The sequence below is a fragment of the Pristiophorus japonicus genome, chromosome 15, assembly GCF_044704955.1.
Source record: "Pristiophorus japonicus isolate sPriJap1 chromosome 15, sPriJap1.hap1, whole genome shotgun sequence".
NCBI lineage: Eukaryota > Metazoa > Chordata > Chondrichthyes > Pristiophoridae > Pristiophorus > Pristiophorus japonicus.
The window spans coordinates 78,488,709-78,507,621 of record NC_091991.1 but is presented as its reverse complement, the minus strand read 5'-3'; the positions used below and the strand labels follow the sequence as shown (position 1 = coordinate 78,507,621).

The 18,913-nt window shown below is 42.9% G+C and overlaps 1 protein-coding gene across 7 annotated transcripts in view; it reads left to right on the top strand.

The window, feature by feature from the left end:
* pphln1 (periphilin 1) overlaps nucleotides 1-18,913 on the top strand; it is a 210,703-nt gene that overhangs the window by 136,153 nt on the left and 55,637 nt on the right. For all 7 annotated transcript variants that reach the window (XM_070900629.1, XM_070900626.1, XM_070900628.1 and 4 more), the window contains 3 exons: nucleotides 1,946-2,025; nucleotides 4,538-4,657; nucleotides 10,784-10,921. In XM_070900629.1, coding sequence (XP_070756730.1) covers nucleotides 1,946-2,025; nucleotides 4,538-4,657; nucleotides 10,784-10,921 — 338 coding nt within the window. The remainder of the gene's footprint in view (nucleotides 1-1,945; nucleotides 2,026-4,537; nucleotides 4,658-10,783; nucleotides 10,922-18,913) is intronic.

Sequence of the window (18,913 nt, the reverse complement as noted above, 5' to 3'; positions counted from 1 at the left end):
TACACACTATGGGTGCCATGAAATGTTCCTTTTTACATAGTACATATACTGCACATATTAAGAGTAATGCTCTCAACTCCTTTCATTTCAACTCAAATTTGACACCTCCTTTTTCCTCCTCATTTGTAAATGCTCAGCCCCAAAGTACTGAATATCTCAGGCTCAATGACCATCATGTCCAACCATTTAAATAGTCATATTATATCTGGTATGTGCACTGTTTCCCCCATTGTTTTTGTTTTATAAACTTGCCCTTGTGGATTATTTCAGCTAAATTACAGCATTCAAAGATGGCCAAATTGTCTAATGGTATACACGGTTAGAAAAATACATCCGGTTAATTTTAAATTTATATTGAAAAAAAACTAAACTTATAATAGTGAAACATCCCAAGGCGCTTCACAGGAGTATTATGAGATTTAAAAAGCCACAGGATTATGCAGCTGGCATAATGTGCTGCTGAGATTTAATATGAACTCATTACTTTGATTTAATTTTTTTTTCTTTGTTAACCACATGACTTAATAATCATACTGGACTATTTACAGTCAGCAGTTAGGGCATGTGTGAAATGTTATTTGCATTTCATTTTTTTATTGTCAATTATATTTGCTATTTTGACCAATAAGTAATAAAGCAAGAACATTTCTGTTGGTATAAGGTGGAAAGAATAATTGCCTGCTTGCTGATAAACGAAGTGATAATTCACAATAAATGTTGCTGTCGATCTAAAGTTGACTTTTTTTGGTCTTGACTCTTGGTTGTGGGTATGAATCATTTTCAGAAGCTTATTTTGTAAGCTTTTTTAAAATAAGATAAAAGTTTGCACCTCCAAAACTGCAGGTAATTCCTTTTTTTTTAAATGTATTTTTATAATTTAGCCTGCAGGTTGAAAAGACCATTTTATTTTAAATCATGTCTCTTTCAGTGCAGTTGCCATCAAATGTAAATATAATCTCCATTTTGGGTGGTTTTCTCAGTTTATGATATTGTTACTATCATGTTCTTTCTGGAAACTATGCAAACATAAATGCCTACTTCAAAATAACTCCAGTGTGAGGGTATATTTATTTTGCTCATTATATTTGTAAGTCATATGAACAGGACAGTAAAGGAATATGAGCTATTGAAATGCCTTGGTTGGTCAAATTTGAGTAAAGTTTTCAGTCAGATTTACCCATCATTTCAGCTGGCTCAGTCTAGCTGAATGACATATATCTATTCTCAGGCAAGTTGTTTGATTCCCCGTCTCTTGCTTAACTCAGTTTTTTTTAAAAAAAAGGCCGAGATGGTACGCTGAAGCAGACAATATGAGGCATTTGCATGTATTTTTAGAAAAAAGGGGACTGAAGGATATAGTAAGAAGACTTGTGGGGTTGGGCTTAAAAAGTGCATACTTTCATCTTTGCAACATTGCCTATCCCTACTCCTACTTCAGTCTCCCTCCACCTCGAATAAAGGTCTTCATCACGAGACTCTTACTCCGACAACCCTTGCTGGCCCCCCATCCTTCATAAACCCCAACCTGTCCAAAACTGCCACTCTAAGCTATGCTCCTCCTTCACCCCTGTCCTCACTGACGTACACTGGTTCTCCATTCCTGAACCTCCTATTTAAAACATCCTTGTCTTTAAATCTCTTTACTACAATTACTTGTGTGTTTTTTGTATGTAATTTCAAGCAATGCTCTATTATTTGTGCTTCCAGAAGTGAAACTTTTATAACATTTAAGTTCACACAATATGCATAAATTCTGATCTTGTCCTCACAAGTTGCTAAAGATACTGAAACACTGAATCAAAATGACATAACTGAAGATATCTGTATAAGGACAAGTAACAATCTTTTGGCGAAAGGAACTTTGCCAAATAAACTTCGAGCATCGTGTGTTTAAAGACATAATCTGCAATTAAACATTTATCTCATTTTGCTATTCTGTTCATAGACAAGGAAAGGGCTGTTTCCTCTTTGACCCCTTCAAGAGATGCATCTCCATCAAGTTCAGTACCACCAGTTACTTCAAAGGTAAGCTCACTTTCATGTTTGTCATCTTGATGCACTTAAAGTTCATCCTAAAAAAAATGCTGCAATGTAATTCATGGGATATCCAGCAGATAACTTAATCTATGCAAAGTAATCAACACCCATGTAATTACTTAGCAAATATAACACTGCACTTAATATTGTATGCTGTTCATCAGAAATCCAGTATATTCCTTTAATTTCTACATCACTCTGTATTTTGAAATTATAACAACAATAACTGTTAAAGCAATTTATTAATCATGAACAATGACTGCCAGGCCACATGTGTGGAATAATAGAGGGAATATCGGCATGTGCAGATAGTGATTTCATTACATCACCACTAAAACATGCTGCTGTACTGCAGCAACATTTTTATCGGCTCCAGGAAGATCAGTGACAGTCAGAAAAATCCAGTTTACAAAAAAATGATTTCCTGGCTGGCGATCTTAACAAAAGATCTGTTGCTTTTATTTTGACATGGCCACTGGCTGTACAAGACCCATCCTATGGGACCCATTGGCCGAAGACCAATATAAAAGCAGCTGTATAGTATAGTATTCGGCCATCCCTTCTATCGAGGATGACCTGCTTCCACACCAAAAAGGGATGAGTTCACAGGTGTTTCAATGAGGGACCTGACATTCTTGGTCCCGAACGACATACTGAAGGATGGAAGATGCCTGTGCATGGATTCTTTTAACATGGACTGGTCGTTGCACACCAGCCACAAAACGGACTTGACAGAGCTAGGTTTTGATCCAGTGGCAAGGGTTAACCAAGACGACTGGAGACCAAGCTCTGCTGCATGGACCGAGTGCGCACACATGCTCCTACTATCCATAGATCGCAGTGTGGGCTGGCCTGTGCTGCCCCTGGGCCCCGATCTCTCGCTGCTCCTCTGCCCTGATCAAAAATGGAGCAGTCAGAAACAGGACATCAATTAGTCTCCTCATATCTTGGAGACATCAAATATCAACACTGTTATTTGAAATATCAAAATATTAAACTCCAGCCTTGGGGTTATTAACATGAGCAGAAATAAACGGCAGCTCACAGAATGAACGCAGTTCAGTAGGATGTGAATAAGAGCAGCAATAACAGCAGAAAAAGGAGCTGTTGTCGACAATGCAACTCCAATCGTGATGAGACAAACACTTTGGTCGCCAAAGCTTTTACTGCATCTGTATTTTTTGTTCTATGAGCATTAATCAGTGAAGAAACAAAATACCACATTTTTTTAGACAACCAAATTAAGTATTAAGAACTAAGATTCAAGTATTTCAAACCTGCTGGGTATGAAGTTTCCATGCTCCTGTAGTTTAAATAAAAATAAACTTTTTAAAAAGCAGATATACAATATTTAGAAGTCTGATTTTAATATTTAGCGAGAGTACAACTTCGCTGGTAATTTTACTTCGAAGTTTTGACCAGATTCTCAGATATCTCTTGACAGACATTAGTATAGAGCAAATATAAGTTTTAGAATCGACACTGAATATTGGGAAAACCTTGCCAATCACCAACACTGATGTAAATTTAAGTGATGTTTGAATTATCACAACTTTGTGAGCAGATTTGTGTCTCAAACTTCTAAGCAGCCCTTTCTGTGTTCACTGGAAAATGGAAAAGCATTTGCCACCACAACCAGGAGGGTGTAATTGCACAATTATAAATTCATAAATGTGCACAAAGGCATTTATAATGGAAATCTAACCATGAAGCCAGAATATGTGACACAAGTGGGAACGGAGTTGGGTTTGCATGCCCTGGTTTAATTTTTTTTTTTTTTTGAAATTCGTAGCCAATCGTTCCAATTCTTTGTCAAATCACAAACGCCAGAGGTCACCTTGCACACATCAAGGATCACTCTGCGCCAATGCTCTTAGCCAAAAGGCCAAGAGCCACTGCACCGTTCCTAGAAGTACTGCAATACCAGGTTCGTGCCATGGAGGTGGATGGGTCAGGCCCCCCACACACCTCCGTGGAGGTGGATGGGTCAAGCCACCCCACCCACCTCCTATTTCCAAAAAAGCAAGCATATACCTTCCTGATCCAGGGAGAACCACCTTGGGGTTATGGTGGTTTAATTATCCCTATTCTCTCATCCTACCACCTGAACACTGCAGTCAAGCTTGACGACCCATGTGCAACACTGCAGGAGATTGACTATATTTTGAATGATTTTGGAGCTGATGGTTTGATTACTTTCACAAATCCTAATTGAAAAACCGCCTCCAATCAGAAAGAATGAAAGTGTCTGTAATTTGGAGGAGGTAATTTACGGACTTAATTGATTCAATTAATAGTAAATAGTCAGCTAGCTGTAGACAATGATAGTGAATTCATTCAAAGGCCATGCTAAAATTCAATGCATTATTTGCTCATGTACAATGTTCTTCGGCATGAATGAAATGGCCTAACTTTTGCCTTACCGCTCATGATTTATTGGTTATTTTGTACAGTTTGGGGGTTCGAGATTCAGAAGTAAAATGCTTCTTTATTTCATCAGAGTGCAAATTTTGAAAAAGCCAGCAAAGCATTTGATAACCTGAGTAAAGAAGTTGTAAATGACTGGTGTTCTGAACAGCAACAGATTCCAGAACTGGAAATAGCTGAACATGATACTGTTGTAAGTATGCTGATTAATAGTATCTGCTACAAAATTTGTTGTTTTATTTATTGGTTCTGAGTTAGCTATATAAAGTTTTATATATGTTTGCAAGCCAATTTTTTTTACAACTTAACCTTTCATCACCTAAAAGGGTTTAAATCTGGATTGATTCATGGGAGTTACAAATCTCAGTCCAGTTCTTTCTGGATGGGCACACAGCACAGAAACTGGATCCCCCCATATAAACTAGTTCCATTCCTGAAATTATTATTGTGCTGGTGGCCTGGCTCTTACAAAATCCCATGAGCCTTTTATTAAATTTTCTAGCACGTTGTCCTCTTCTGAGCACCTCAGTATCTTCCATTTTTTTCTCTGTCTCACTTAAAATTATTGGATCCCACCCTCCCAAACCCCATGATATCTTCATCTCCGAGATATTCTCGTTTAGTCCTGCACTGAGTCATTTTAGTCATTCTTTGTGATTTCAACCTACATCTAAGCTCCCTAACTGCTCTCACCTCCTTCAATCTCTCTACCCTCCTGTTATTACTCTGTCTCTTTCTTTATTTCAACTTTCCTACCCACATTCACAGCCACTCACTTGGCCTCACATGCAGCCTCTCCACCTCCAAGGCTTTCATCAGTAAGATGATCTTTGACAATCGCCTTGTCTTCTTTACCACCCACATCGCTCTGCCTTAAACCCCATTATCCTTGTCCTCTGTCCTCAAAATAAACATCCCCCAACTCCTTTGCAAATTCACAACTTAACTTCCAACACCCTCTTGTTTCTGGTCCTTCATTCATCACAAAAACACTTCTGCCATTATTGACCTCCTCAATTGATCCCTCATCTTTGCTTTCAATGCTTTTGTTCCCACCAAATTAATCGCTATTGCCCATTATTCCTGTTTCTTCAGTACAATTTTAATATTTTCTCCCTTTTAAGTTTGAGGGCTGTAAACTCAGACATACTTGGTGCACAAATGGCCTCGTCATTCTTACCTCATCTAGCGTGACCATATTGTTCTACTGTGCCTCCCTCTCCTCATACAAAACCTATTACGCTAGGATTTTTCACAAGGGCAAGGCTAAGCCACTCCTTTCATTGCACCTCCACCATGTGTATTCATTTGCTGGCCAGGTGGTCAGCTTTTATAAGTATGCTGGCAGTACTCATTTCTTCCTCTCCAGTACTTCCTTCAATCTCATGACCACTACTATATTGTCAGACTGCGTGACTGACACTAAATTAACGGTGCATGAAAATTCCTCCAGTTGAATACTGGAAAGACACATGCCCTTGTTTTTTCCAACCTCTGCCCCTTGCCGTTGATTCCATTTGCCTCTCCAAGCACTTGCTCAGGACAAATCAGGCAGTGTAAAATCTAAAGTCCTTTTCAATCCACAATTGATTTTCAAACCTCACATGCTATCCATCACTACGACTGCTTACTGCCACTTTTGCCAACCTCCCATCCTCGTCCCTCAATATTTCAACTTGTGTCAACTGCCCATATCCTCTCCGACTTGCCATTAGCCACAACAACAGGAATTTGTATTTATATAGCGCCTTTAACATAGTGAAAAGTCTCAAGGTGCTTCACCGGAGTATTGAGAAATAAACAATTTGACACCGAGCTGCATAAATAAAAATTAACGCAGGTGACCAAAAGCTAGGTCAAAGAGGTATGTTTTAAGGAGCGTCTTAAAGGAGGAAAGAGAGGCGGAGAGGTTTAGGCAGGGAGTTCCAGAACTTGGAGCCCATCACAAGGCATGGCCACCTATGATTGAGCGATTATAATCAGGGATGCTGAGGAGGGCAGAATTAGAGGAGCGCAGACATCTCGGAGTTGTGGGGCTGGAGGAGATTGGAGCTATGGAGGGATTTGAAAATAAGGATGAGTGTTTTGAAGTTGAGGTGTTGCTTAAATGGAAGCCACTGTAGGTCAGGGAGCACAGGGGTGATGGGTGAACGGGACTTGGTGCGAGTTAAAACACGGGCAGCCGAGTTTTGGATCACCTCTAGTTTACGTAGGGTAGAATGTGGGAGACCAGCCAGAAGTGCATTGGAATAATCAAGTCTAGAGGTAACAGAGGCCTGGATGAGGGCTTCAGCAGCGGATGAGCTGAGGCAAGGGCGGAGACGGGTGATGTTACGGAGGTGAAAATAGGCGGTCTTAGTTATGCTGCAGATATGTGGTTAACTGTTCATTTCAGGGTCAAATATGACACCATGGTTGTGAACAACGTGGTACAGTCTCAGGCGGAAGTTGGGGAGAGGGATGGAGTCAGTGGCTTGGCAACGGAGATTGTGGCGGGGACCGAAAACAATGGCTTTGGTCTTTCCAATATTCAATTGTTGAAAATTTCTGTTCATCCAGAACTGGATGTCAGACAAGCTGTCTTGACAATTTAGAGACCGCAGATGGGTCGCGAGAAGTGGTAATGAGATAGAGCTGGGGGTCATCGGCGTACATTTGGAAACTGATCAAGGGAGCAGGAAGTGAGTCTCATGGACAGTATGCACTTGGAAAGGTCATGAGGGGAGATCTGAGAGAAACTGGAGGAAGATGTGAGATCAGGGCTAGGGCAGGAGGGATCCTTTGAGGAAGCTTAGCTTGGAGGGCTAGGGGAAAGAAAGGAAGAGGCAGAGAAGGCCGAACGGATGGTCTCAATCTTAGAGACACAGAATTCCATGAGCTCCTCACAATTGTCGGAGGTCAGGAGAGAGGTGTTTTAAAAAGACGCTTAGCCCCATCCTCACTGGCTCCCTATGCTCAACATATTCCCTCCGACTTCATATTCAGATTCCTTCATGGCCGAGTGCAATCTATCTTTTCAATCTCCTCCAACTTTACATCTCAGTCCTGACCTTTGGTTCTCTTCTGTGCTGACAGAGCCTTCAGTCTGATCTTACTTTCTGTGCCTTTGCTCAACCATTGGTGGCCATGCCTTCTGTTGCCTGGGCCCCAACTCTGGAATTACCTGCCTAAACATCTCCACCTCTCTACCTCTTTCATCCTTCAAGACGCTTCTTAAAACCTACCTCTTTGACCAAGCTGTCCTAATTTCTCCTAATGTGGCTCGGTGTCAAATTTTGTAAATTTAATACTCCTGTGAAATGTCTTGGGATGTTTCATTACTTTATAGGCGCTATATAAATACAGGTTGTTGGTGGCTTTAAAAATCATCATAAACTCCAATTTTTTTTAACTGAGCTTTTATTCACCTCTTAACTCTCAGCATGGATTAGAATTGGTGTCTCTTCATTTTTCCCAGTGTGAGGGTGCTGTGTAAGTGGTTGTGGTTTGGATCTTTATAATCATTCCAGTCTAGTATATAGATTTTATTTTCCAGTGTCTGCTCATATTTCTTGCTCCAAAACTAGGTAAACCATAAATCTTTACCCAAACCAGTTACTTTACAAATTCTCATCCCTCAAAAATTGACTTGATATGGTTGCATTCAGCTGTGATCAGAACTGCTCATTTGAAGCATTTTTGCTGGGATTTATTTGTAGAGGATATATACATTGTCGCAAATATCAAATTGGTTACAAATCAATCTCAAAAGTTTTTTTTTTAAATTGCTGTAAGGTAACTTTTATACACAAACAGAATGTCATCTGCATAAGGGTAATCACCAAAGGATAGTTTAAGAATCTTATGCCATGATTTCCAGATGACCTACTTGGCTGTGTATATGGACTCTTGTCACATCTTTGATTCTCTCACTCCTGTTGTCAGCAGTCTTGGCTGTTAACACGCCATAGAAAGTACAAGTTTAATCATTCGTTATTTTTTATTTGACCATTAATAGTGTTAAGTAAAATACTGTTTGGATTTTAAGTCTTTTCCAAAGTTTTGTGACTGCCCCTTGTTTACAAAAGAACAAGTAAATTGTGTGCATATAGAGAATGCTGTCAGATAACAGGACATGCTTAACTCTAAAAGCATTTACACAGAACCACGGCTACTGCAGCTCAACACTACCTTTTTAATGCATCAATACCAGGGGCCCAAGTTTCGAGCCGCGCCTAGAACGGCGCAGTTCCGACCTGGACACCCGTTTTTCGCGCCACAAAGTGTGCCTTAAAAAAAAACCTCCAGATTCTCCAGCTCCCTGCATGTCCTCTGGCCCTCGGCGCAGCACAGCAGGAGCTGTAGGGGGCGGAGCCATGTCCCTGCGCTGAAAACAGTGCCGGGACTTCTGCACATGCGCGCTACAGTGGGCGCGCATGTGCAGTAGCTCCAGGCGCTCAAAACTGTGTGCGCGCATGTGCAGTTGTTCCAGGCGCTCAAAACTGTGTGGGAGGGACCAAAGCACGCAGCCCCTCGCCCTGGCCGAATGGCCTCACTGGGGCTGCATGAATAAGGCTCCTCCCACGGCCAGCTCCTGCTTCCTCCCGACCCAACTCGACTCCCGCTTCCCCAGCCTCCGGACCGACCCGACCCGACTCCTGCTCCCCACTGCCTCCAGACCGGACCCGACACCGACCCGACTCCCGCTCCCCGCCTCCGACCCCACCCAACTCCCGCCCCCCCCCCCCCCCCTGCCCCCGGACTGGATCCGGCCTGACCTCCCTCCCCCCGACCTGACCTCCCTCCCCCCGACCCGAACCGACCTCCCTCCCACCACCACCCCGACCCGCGCTCCCACCGACCCGACTCAACGCCACCTACCTGTAAATCTGGTGCTGGGGACGGGCCCTGCCCGAAGTCTCGGGCCCGGCCCGTTCAGCCTCCCTCCCCCATCTTATTTCCCCCGCCCCCCCCATCTCTTCCCCCCCCCCCCCCCCCCCAACTCCTTTCCCCCCCTCCCATCTCCTTTCCCCTCCCCCAATCTCCTTTCCCCTCCCCCCAATCTCCTTTCCCCGCCCCCCCATCTCCTTTCCCCGCCCCCCCATCGCCTTTCCCCGCCCCCCCATCTCCTTTCCCTGCCCCCCCATCTCCTTTCCCCGCCCCCCCATCTCCTTTCCCCGCCCCCCCATCTCCTTTCCCCGCCCCCCCCATCTCCTTTCCCCGCCCCCCCCATCTCCTTTCCCCGCCCCCCCCCATCTCCTTTCCCCGCCCCCCCCATCTCCTTTCCCCGCCCCCCCCATCTCCTTTATCCCCCCCCATCCTCCTCCCCCTCCCCTCGCTGTCAGAAACACAGACACTGACAGACAGAGAATGAGAGACACACACAGACAGACAGAGATAGACACACTGACAGAGACACACTGTGGGGGGCATCCCAGCACGCTGTTGGAGGGCTCCCGGTGCTGCAGTCGGTAAGTAGAAAATGTTTTATTTATTGATTTTTAAAAAAAAATGATTTCTTATTAATTTTTTTTGATTGATTTATTGGTTGATTTATTGATGTATTTATAATTATTGATGATGGCTCTTTATTTGTAAAACTGAAGTGATTAATGTTTGTAAACTTCCCTTTAAACACCCCCTCCCTCCCATTCCCTACGCCTGATTTGTAACCTACGCCTGATTTTCTAAAGTGTAGACAAGGTTTTTTCCAACGTACAAAAATCTTCACTTACTCCATTCTAAGTTAGTTTGGAGTAAGTTTTCACTGACGAAACTTTGAAAACAGGCGTAAGTGGCCGGACACGCCCCCTTTTGGAAAAAAAATTCTGTTCCAAAGTGAAACTGTTCTAACTGACTAGAACTGGAGCAAACTAAATGACGGGAATTCCAATTTCTAAGATACTCCATTCTACACCAATTGCTCCTAAAAAATCAGGAGCAAATCATGTGGAAACTTGGGGCCCAGATGTGGGAATCTTGCCCTCAGTTCAGAGCTCGGGCTAAAGCTGAGGTTCATCAGGTTCCAAATGTCCCTCACAATCGATCGTGTGCTGCCATTTATGTACCTCCTAAAAGCTCAAAGTACACCAAGTAGGTTGGGTGCTTTCACCTCACTGCATAATCCACTTGAGCTGTCTTCAGAGCTGTAATTTATTGGATAAACTGAAAGGGTTTTCATTTATAGATGACACCTGCTCTTCTTGGAGTCTGCCATTTGCAATGGTTCAAGCTCGTGAGCCAGAAGTTTGCCAATGTTAACATGATGCCAATAAATTATACCGTTGCAATAAAAAGGCATCATTTGGCATTTTTCTTTGTCATTTTTTTTGGGTTGTAGGATGATATTCAAATGCTATTATCCGATAAATTGGATGATTTAGAGATGAATACACGGAATGCTGTTGACCTTATAGACCTAAGCCAAACAGATCATCGCACCAGAGCAATTGCTGAAAAAACCAAGGAGATTGAAGAGGTTAGCATCTTTAATTTTACTTGAATGAAGTTAAGCATAGATAAGAACAGTCAGAAACAAATCTTTCACTGACATTGCCAGGATTGAATGCAGTCAGGCCAATGGTGATGTTTGAATTTAAAACTCTTGTTTGCAGTTAATACTTTGCTATTTTTATATTGAGGACATATACTTCTCTTCCCCCTCCCTCCAATCTTCTCATCTCCAACTAAAGGTATTAAGGTATACAGGCCACCGTTCCACATGTGCCAGCAGCTCTCACCCAAGTGACCATTTGTTTAGAGTGTGAGCCTGGACAGTTATTGTGAGTAAGCTGTTGAGCACGGGAAGTATCCTCATCATCATCATAGGCAGTCCCTTGAAATCGAAGAAGACTTGCTTCCACTCTAAAAATGAGTTCTCAGGTGGCTGTACAGTGCGATGTGGGAATTACAGTCTCTAACAGGTGGAGCAGACAGTGGTTGAAGGAATGGGTAGGGATGGAGCCTGGTTTGCCGCACGCTCCTTCAGCTGTCTGCGCTTGGTTTCTGCATGCTCCTATCCTCAATACACTAGTCACATGGCATTTGGAGTACTACCTTCGATTCAAGTCACCATACTGCAAAAATGCATCAGAGATAGAGGGTGCTCAGAAGATCATAAGATTGATCTTGAATTAAGGCAATGCTATGAGTATAGAAAAGAGAAACTGTGGCTCTACGTCTGGAGAGAATGCAGGTAGTGGAGGACTTTCAAAGCATGTAAAATGGTACAGATAAGGTAAAACCAGGATATTACTTGAACATAGACTAGGAAAGTAGGAACTTTATTCCTAAATTTAAGTTGGTCAAAGTAAATTTCAATGCTAAATGATTGGAACAATCTGACAGATGGAGCAGTGAAGATAAAAATATTAGAAACATTCAAGCTGTAGGCTATAATAGTCGAGGATGAGAAGTATGAGCTTCATAGGCAAAATGGCCTTTTCTTATCATTCATCGCTTATGTTCCTGTGCTAACATCTAAGCCCAGATACCTTCCATCATGAGTCAGTGGATAAGAAAGAAAGACTTGCATTTATAAAGTGCCTTTCACGACCACCAGACGTCCCAAAGCGCTTTACAGCCAATGAAGTATTTTTTGAAGTGCAGTCACTGTTGTAATGTAGGAAACGCGGCAGCTAATTTGCGCTCAGCAAGCTCCCAAAACAGCAATGTAATAATGACCAGGTCATCTCTTTTTTGCTATGTTGTTGAGGGATAAGTATTAACCAGGACACCAGGGGTAACTCCTCTGCACTTCTTCAAAATCATGCCATGGAATCTTTTATGTCCACCTGAGAGAGCAGATGGGGTCTCAGTTTAACATCTCATCCGAAAGATGGCACCTCCAACAGTGCAGCACTCCCTCAATAGTGCACTGGCGTGTCAGCGGAGATTTTTGTGCTGTTCGTGGGAGCTTGCTGAGCGCAAATTGGCTGCTGCATTTCCTACAACAGTAACTACACTTCAGAAAGTACTTCATTGGCTGATAAGTGTCAGGAATGTGGCATTTCACCTTCCTGAGTCCAGGGATATTGAGACCAACTCTCTTTCCATTGCTACCCTGTGTGGTTGGCTCAGTGCAAAACAAGCGATTTATGGATATTTTAATGAGTGTATCTTACCCCTTTTATCCCTTCAGTATTCTTTCTGAGGGCAAAGTGCTCTAGTTACTGCCAATTATACTATTGGCTAGCCACCAGGATGCACATGAGAATTAATCTCTACTTGGTTTCTCCGAGCAGCAGCAGTACATTTGAGACTGAGAACTCAGCAGAGCAGCAATTAAATCTATGATTAGCCCATCTCTAATTTTAATCATTAATTTGGTTTAAACACCTGAAAAGAGTACCAAGGGAAAACAATTCACATCCTATTTCTACCACTAACCATAACGTAACTAACTGCAGAGCGACAGAATCGAGTTTTAGGTCAGCCTACTTAAAATTTTCATGTGCCCCATGCCAACAACTAAAAAATATTCTATGAAAAGAAAGGCTCAAACAGGTTTGCATGGTTAAATTTGTATCCTCTTGTAACTAAAATCTGTCAAGACATTTAAAATATTTTCTAAACCCCTGATTGCCTTGTGACTGCCGTACAATTTGCATTCCCTGTGTATGGTCACATTTACTGCATATCACATGCTGAAAGGCAAACCAACCACAAATAACATTTGGAATGGGGTGGTGATGATGATCTCTTTTGAAATGCAGCCAAATTAAGCTTCCCATGTTTTTAGCAAACTTTAGTTAGAATAAGCAATTACTGTTGTAAGGGCCAATCAGAATTGGAGTGAAACACTCCCATATAAATTATTTACAACTGACATAATTAATTTGCAAGTTGTTTTAAGATCAGTCAAAAGTTAGTACACACACCTAACCTGACTACATGTCAGATAGAAATGTACATGAAAAAATGTTGAAGAAAAGCAAACGGCCTGGAAATGTAGTCAAAAAACACATTGAAAGTGTGAAGACAAAGATTTTGCAGTTTCTGAAAATAAAGGCATTGATCCAAATAAGAGAGGAAATACTTCCAGAAAGATCCAAACAACCAGATCTTGGCCGCCAACATTTTCAGAAGCACTTAATTTTATGCCTAGAAAAACATTTGTGGCAATATTGGTCTGAGGGCATATTCTGTCGCAGTTTTTAAGCTGATTACTTTGGAGTCACTCCATGCTCCAAATACTATATTTTGTCATGTCAGTGGTTTCTTGAAAGTGTTAGCCTTGTATCTTTGATCGCAGTTCTGTGGGACAAAACAATTCCATAATGAACATTGGCTCCTGATGGACCAAGATCCTAATGTAAAATTGAATATTTCTTTCATAAAATTACAAAAGTGCGAAAGCTTTGAACTCCAGCACTGGTCCTTTCGATGTATCAACAGCAATGTCAATAACAATAACAATGAGTATAAACCAATAACTTAAAATTCCCTGTTCCTTTACCATCTTCCCTACTCAATTTATTTTCATGTTTTTGCGAAAACGGTAATTTTACGGCAAAATTACCGTTTTCGCTGCGCTACAGTTTTCAGGGCTAACTTTCGGCCTTTACTTCTGCGCCTCGATAAAGTCAGCATTGCACGAGGATTTGCGCCACAAACTACGAGTTTCGGCAACTTTAATCCAAGGCAGGTTGCGCTGCGAGAGAGGCCTTGGGCGGGGGGCGCGCGAGAAAATAAATTGCAAAAAACAAAAAAAAATTCACAAAACATTCCAAAAACACTTGCCTACTAAATCGCTGAAAAATCATTAACAATATAAAAACTTTAACATACCTTTTTGCAGGTCTTTATACGTGCCGCTGTTGGGAGGGCTGCACTGACAGGTTTGACCCTGTCGCTATTCTGGGCGCGATGTACGGGTCCCGAGAAAGCCGCAAGTGCGATGCAAATGCAATCCGCGGTGCTGCACGTCGGCACTCTTCTCGCCGGCGGTATGTGGAAGCACCGCTGCAAAAAGGTCACCGAGGATCCCGCTGACCGGGTTTTCGCCGTGGGGGTCAAATCATGGTGCAAACCTGGTCGTAAAATCGCCCAAAATCTAGCCCTACAAGTACATATAATTTCCAGTTGATCACAATATTTGCATAAATATTAGAAATTATAAAATATTGGAATAGCTGTTTTGGAACTTTTTTTGGTAGCATCGATTTACTTTTTTCACTGTAACTTAAACATTTAGTAGCCTTGTTAATTTCTTTTTCTGTTTTTACATGTTTAGTTGTTGTAACTGAGAATGCAGCTCAGTTGGTTTTTCAATGTCTTTAAAATTGATGAAGAAAGAGGTATTGGAAAGGCTGACTATTCGAAGTAGATAAGTCAACAGGAGCGGATGGGATGCATCCTAGGATGCTGAGAGAATTGAGGGCGAAAATCGCGGATATCCTCCATAGGTATGGGGGCGGTACCAGAGGACTGGAGAATTGCAAATGTTATACCATTGTTCAAAAAAGGGAGTAAAGGTAAATGCAACAACTGCAGGCCAGTCAGTTTAACCTCAGTAGTGAGGGAGTGTTTTGAAATAGCAGTCAGGGACAAAATTAACAGTCACTTGGATAGTGGTGGATTCATTAAGGAAAGCCAACATGGGTTTGTTAAAGCAAATCGTGTTTAGCCAACTTGAATTTGTTTTTTGATGAGTGTACGTGGATTTCCAAAAGGCGTTTGACAAAGTGTCACATAATAAGCTTGCCAGCAAAATTGACGCCCATGGGATAAATGGGACAGTGGCAGCCTGGATACGAAATTGGCTAAGTGACAGGAAACAGAGTAGTGGTGGACGGTAGTTTTTTGGACTGGAGGAAGGTACACAGTGGTGTTCCCCAGGGGTCGGTTCTAGGACCACTGCTTTTCTTGATACATATAATGACTTGGACAAGGGTGTACAGGGCACAATTTTAAAAAATTGCAGATGATACAAAACTTGGAAGTATAGTGAACAGTGAGGAGGAGAGTGATCGACTTCAGGAAGACATAGACAGGCTGGTGAAATGGGCGAACCTGTGTCATATGAAGTTAATTGCAGAAAAGTGTGAAGTGGTCCATTTTGGTAGAAAGAATGAGGAGAGGACATATAAACTAAATGATGCAATCCTTAAAGGGGTTGCACGAGTAGAGAGACCTGGAGGTAAGTGTGCATAAATCATTGAAGGTGGCAGGACAGGTTGCGAAAGCAATTAAAAAGTCTGGGATCCAGGGCTTCATAAATGGAGGTAAAGAGTACAAAAGTGTGAAAATTATGGTGAACCTGTATACAACACTGGTTCGGCCCCAACTGGAGTCCAATTCTGGACACCACACTTTGGGGAGGATGTAAAGGCCTGAGCGAAGGTGCAGAAAAGATTTATGAGAATGATTCCAGGAATGAGGGACTTCAGTTAGGTTGATAGACTAGAGAAGCTGGGGTTGTTCTCCTTGGAGCAGAGAAGATTGAGAGGAGATTTTATACAGGTGTTCAAAATCATAAAGGGATATGGCCTGGGTAGATAGAGAACACATCGCGGGTCACCCCGACCTGCGAGAGGACACTACTGCAGGTTGGGAGGATAAAAGAGCAGACCACTGCAGCTTCCAAAGCGAGCTGCTACAAGTGTGTGACAGCTTCGAAATGGGCAACTGGGTGATGATGACAAAGAATTGGAACGATTGGCTACGAATTAAAAAAAAAAAAAACTGGGTGATGTCATCAAAACCCAGGTCACCATTTGGAGCATGGGCAGGAACATCGGCGGGGCCCAGGTACTGTGGAGGAGCGGGAAGATCGGGGCGGATGAGCGGTGAGAGATTGTGGCGGAGGTGCGGTGCATGTTTTTGTGGCGGAGGAGCAGCGCGAGATCATGACGGAGGAGCGGCAAATGAGGGTACGGGGCCCAGAATAGCCGAGGGCCCAGGAGCAGCACGGGCCAGCCCACACTGCGATATGTGTGCGCACTAGGTCTCCAGTCATCCTGGTTAACCCTTGCCACTGGATAAAGGCCTAACTCTGTCAAGCCCGTTCAAAAAAATCCACGCACAGGCATCTTCCACTGCTTCAATTGGAGTTCAGGACTGGAATATCGGGCCCTTCATTGAAGCATCTGTGAACCCAAGTGTGGAAGCAAGTCATCCTCGTTTGTGGGACCGCCTATGATGATGAGATTGAGAGAAACTTTTCACCGAGGCAGAAGAGTTGAGAACCAGAGGACACAGATTTAAGGTGATTGGCAAAAGAACCAAAGACGACGTAAGAAAAAAAAATTTACACAGTGAGTCGTTAAGATCTGGAATGCACTGCCTGAAAGGGTGGTGGAGGTAGACAGAATTGTATCGTTCAAAAGGAAGTTGGGTAAGTTTCTGAAGGAAAAACATTTTCAGGGCTGCAGGGAGAGGGCGGAAGAGTTGGACTAGTTGAGAGTCTGCACGGGCTCGGCGGGGATGAATGGCCACCTTCCGTGCTGTAACCATTCTATGATTCTCAATCCCCATTTCTGGCGATAGGCTATCGACGATGAGCCCACTGACTTCCACAGTTACCTTGCCTATATTTTCTCCCACCCTGATTCCGAGAAGGGCTTATTCCATTCTCCCAGTTTCTCTGTCTCAGTCATATCTGTTCTGATGATGCCACCTTCCATACCAGTGCTTCCAATATGTCTTCCTTTTTACTCAACCGAAGATTTTCCTCCACTGTGGTTGACAGGACCCTCGAACCTAGCCATCTCATATTCCCCAATTCTGCCCTCATCCTTTCCTCACCCTTCCAGAACCACAATAGGGTTCTCCTTGTCCTTGCGTTCCACCCCACCATCTTCTGCCGTTTCCGCCACCTCCAACGTGATGCCACCACCAAACACATCTTCCCCTCCCCTCCCCTTTCAGCATTCTAAGGGAATATTGCCCCCGTGACACCGTGGTCCACTCTTCGGTCACCCCCAACACCCCCTCCTCTTCCCACAGCACCTTCCCATGCATCCCCTGCCCTTTCACATCCTCCTTTCCCGCCATTCTTCGTCCCAAACACTCGTTCTGAGTGAAACGGCGATTTACTTGTCATTCTTTCAATTTAGTATACTGTATTCGCTGTTCAGGATGCGGTCTCCTCTACATTGGAGATGCGGAACACCTCCGCTCAGTCCGCAAGCACGACCCTGAGCTGCCAGCCACCTGTGATTTAATTATTGGCCCCTCTTTCTCTCCCTGCCTCCCCCCCCCCCCACCCCTGACCCCTCTGTCCTTGGCTTTCCTACACTGTTCTAATGAAGCTCAAGGAACAGCACCTCATCTTTCAATCGGACACTTTACAGACTCAACATTGAGTTCAACAATTTCAGATCATAACCACCGCACCTATTTTTTTGGACAGCAGCTGTTGGTAATGATTCTGCTATTGCCAGTTACATCTCCCATCTTCTTTTTCTTCATTTGTCCCATTACTCTCCCCTTTTGCCTTACACTATCATCCCTTTTGTCATTTAATCTCTCTTGTCTTCCACCCTATCACAGACCTTCCCGTTTGTTCTTTCCTCCCCTCCCCACTTTCACAACCTCGAAACTTGCTTAAAACATGTTACATCTCAACTTTTTCCAGTTCTGATGAACGATCATCAACCTGAAATATTAACTTTGGTTTCTCCACAGCCTGACCTGAGTATTTCCAGAATTCTCAAGTTTTTATTTCAGGTTCTCAGCGTACATGGTATTTTGCTTTTGTTGTAAGCCAATAAACTGGTTTATTTTACATAAAATAAATGAGGGCAATACAGTTTTTAGAACACTTTGTACCATAAAAACAAACACATTGCAACAGTGCTCCTATTCAAGATCGGCACTCACTTTTGAGCTATCTGTCCCTGAGCTAACTAACTTCCTTCCTCTTATGAACTGTACCCGTTGTATGCGAGATTAGACTGTCTGCCCCTTTCCCTGGACATTGTGTGCTGAGGACTGGCCTGCTGAGCTGTAAAATGAGTTTATCTCCTTGATTGAAATGCCACCCCCTTGATTTGGGGACCTTGCGACACCTGTAGGTCTTGCTCAGCCAAGGCCCAGCCAGCCACGTTAAATAAAAGCTATTCTAGCACAATGGCAATAAATGCTTAGAATCAAACTTAACAAACCTCATTGTCTCAAAGCTAGCATAACATGCAAAAGTCAATAGTCTGATGGCTGACCTATCTGGTGTCCCATCAGGGAACCATTCTATCATCAGGGTGCGAATTGCTATGGAATGCACTCAACAATTTCCCTTTGTTTCCTAAGTAACGGTCTAAGTGGCTGTGGCAATAATCTTGTGTTGGTCAGCTTTAAATATCGAGTCAGCAGAGGATGTTGTAATGTGTGTGTGTTTTACTTGTATAAGTAATACAAAATTCTGCTCAGGTGATGCCGTTGAAACAGAAAATGCTGCTATGGATTCTGATATGTTCTACTCTAATTCTACATGTGTTCTTTTTATTCTCTTTTTTTTACTATGTCTCTA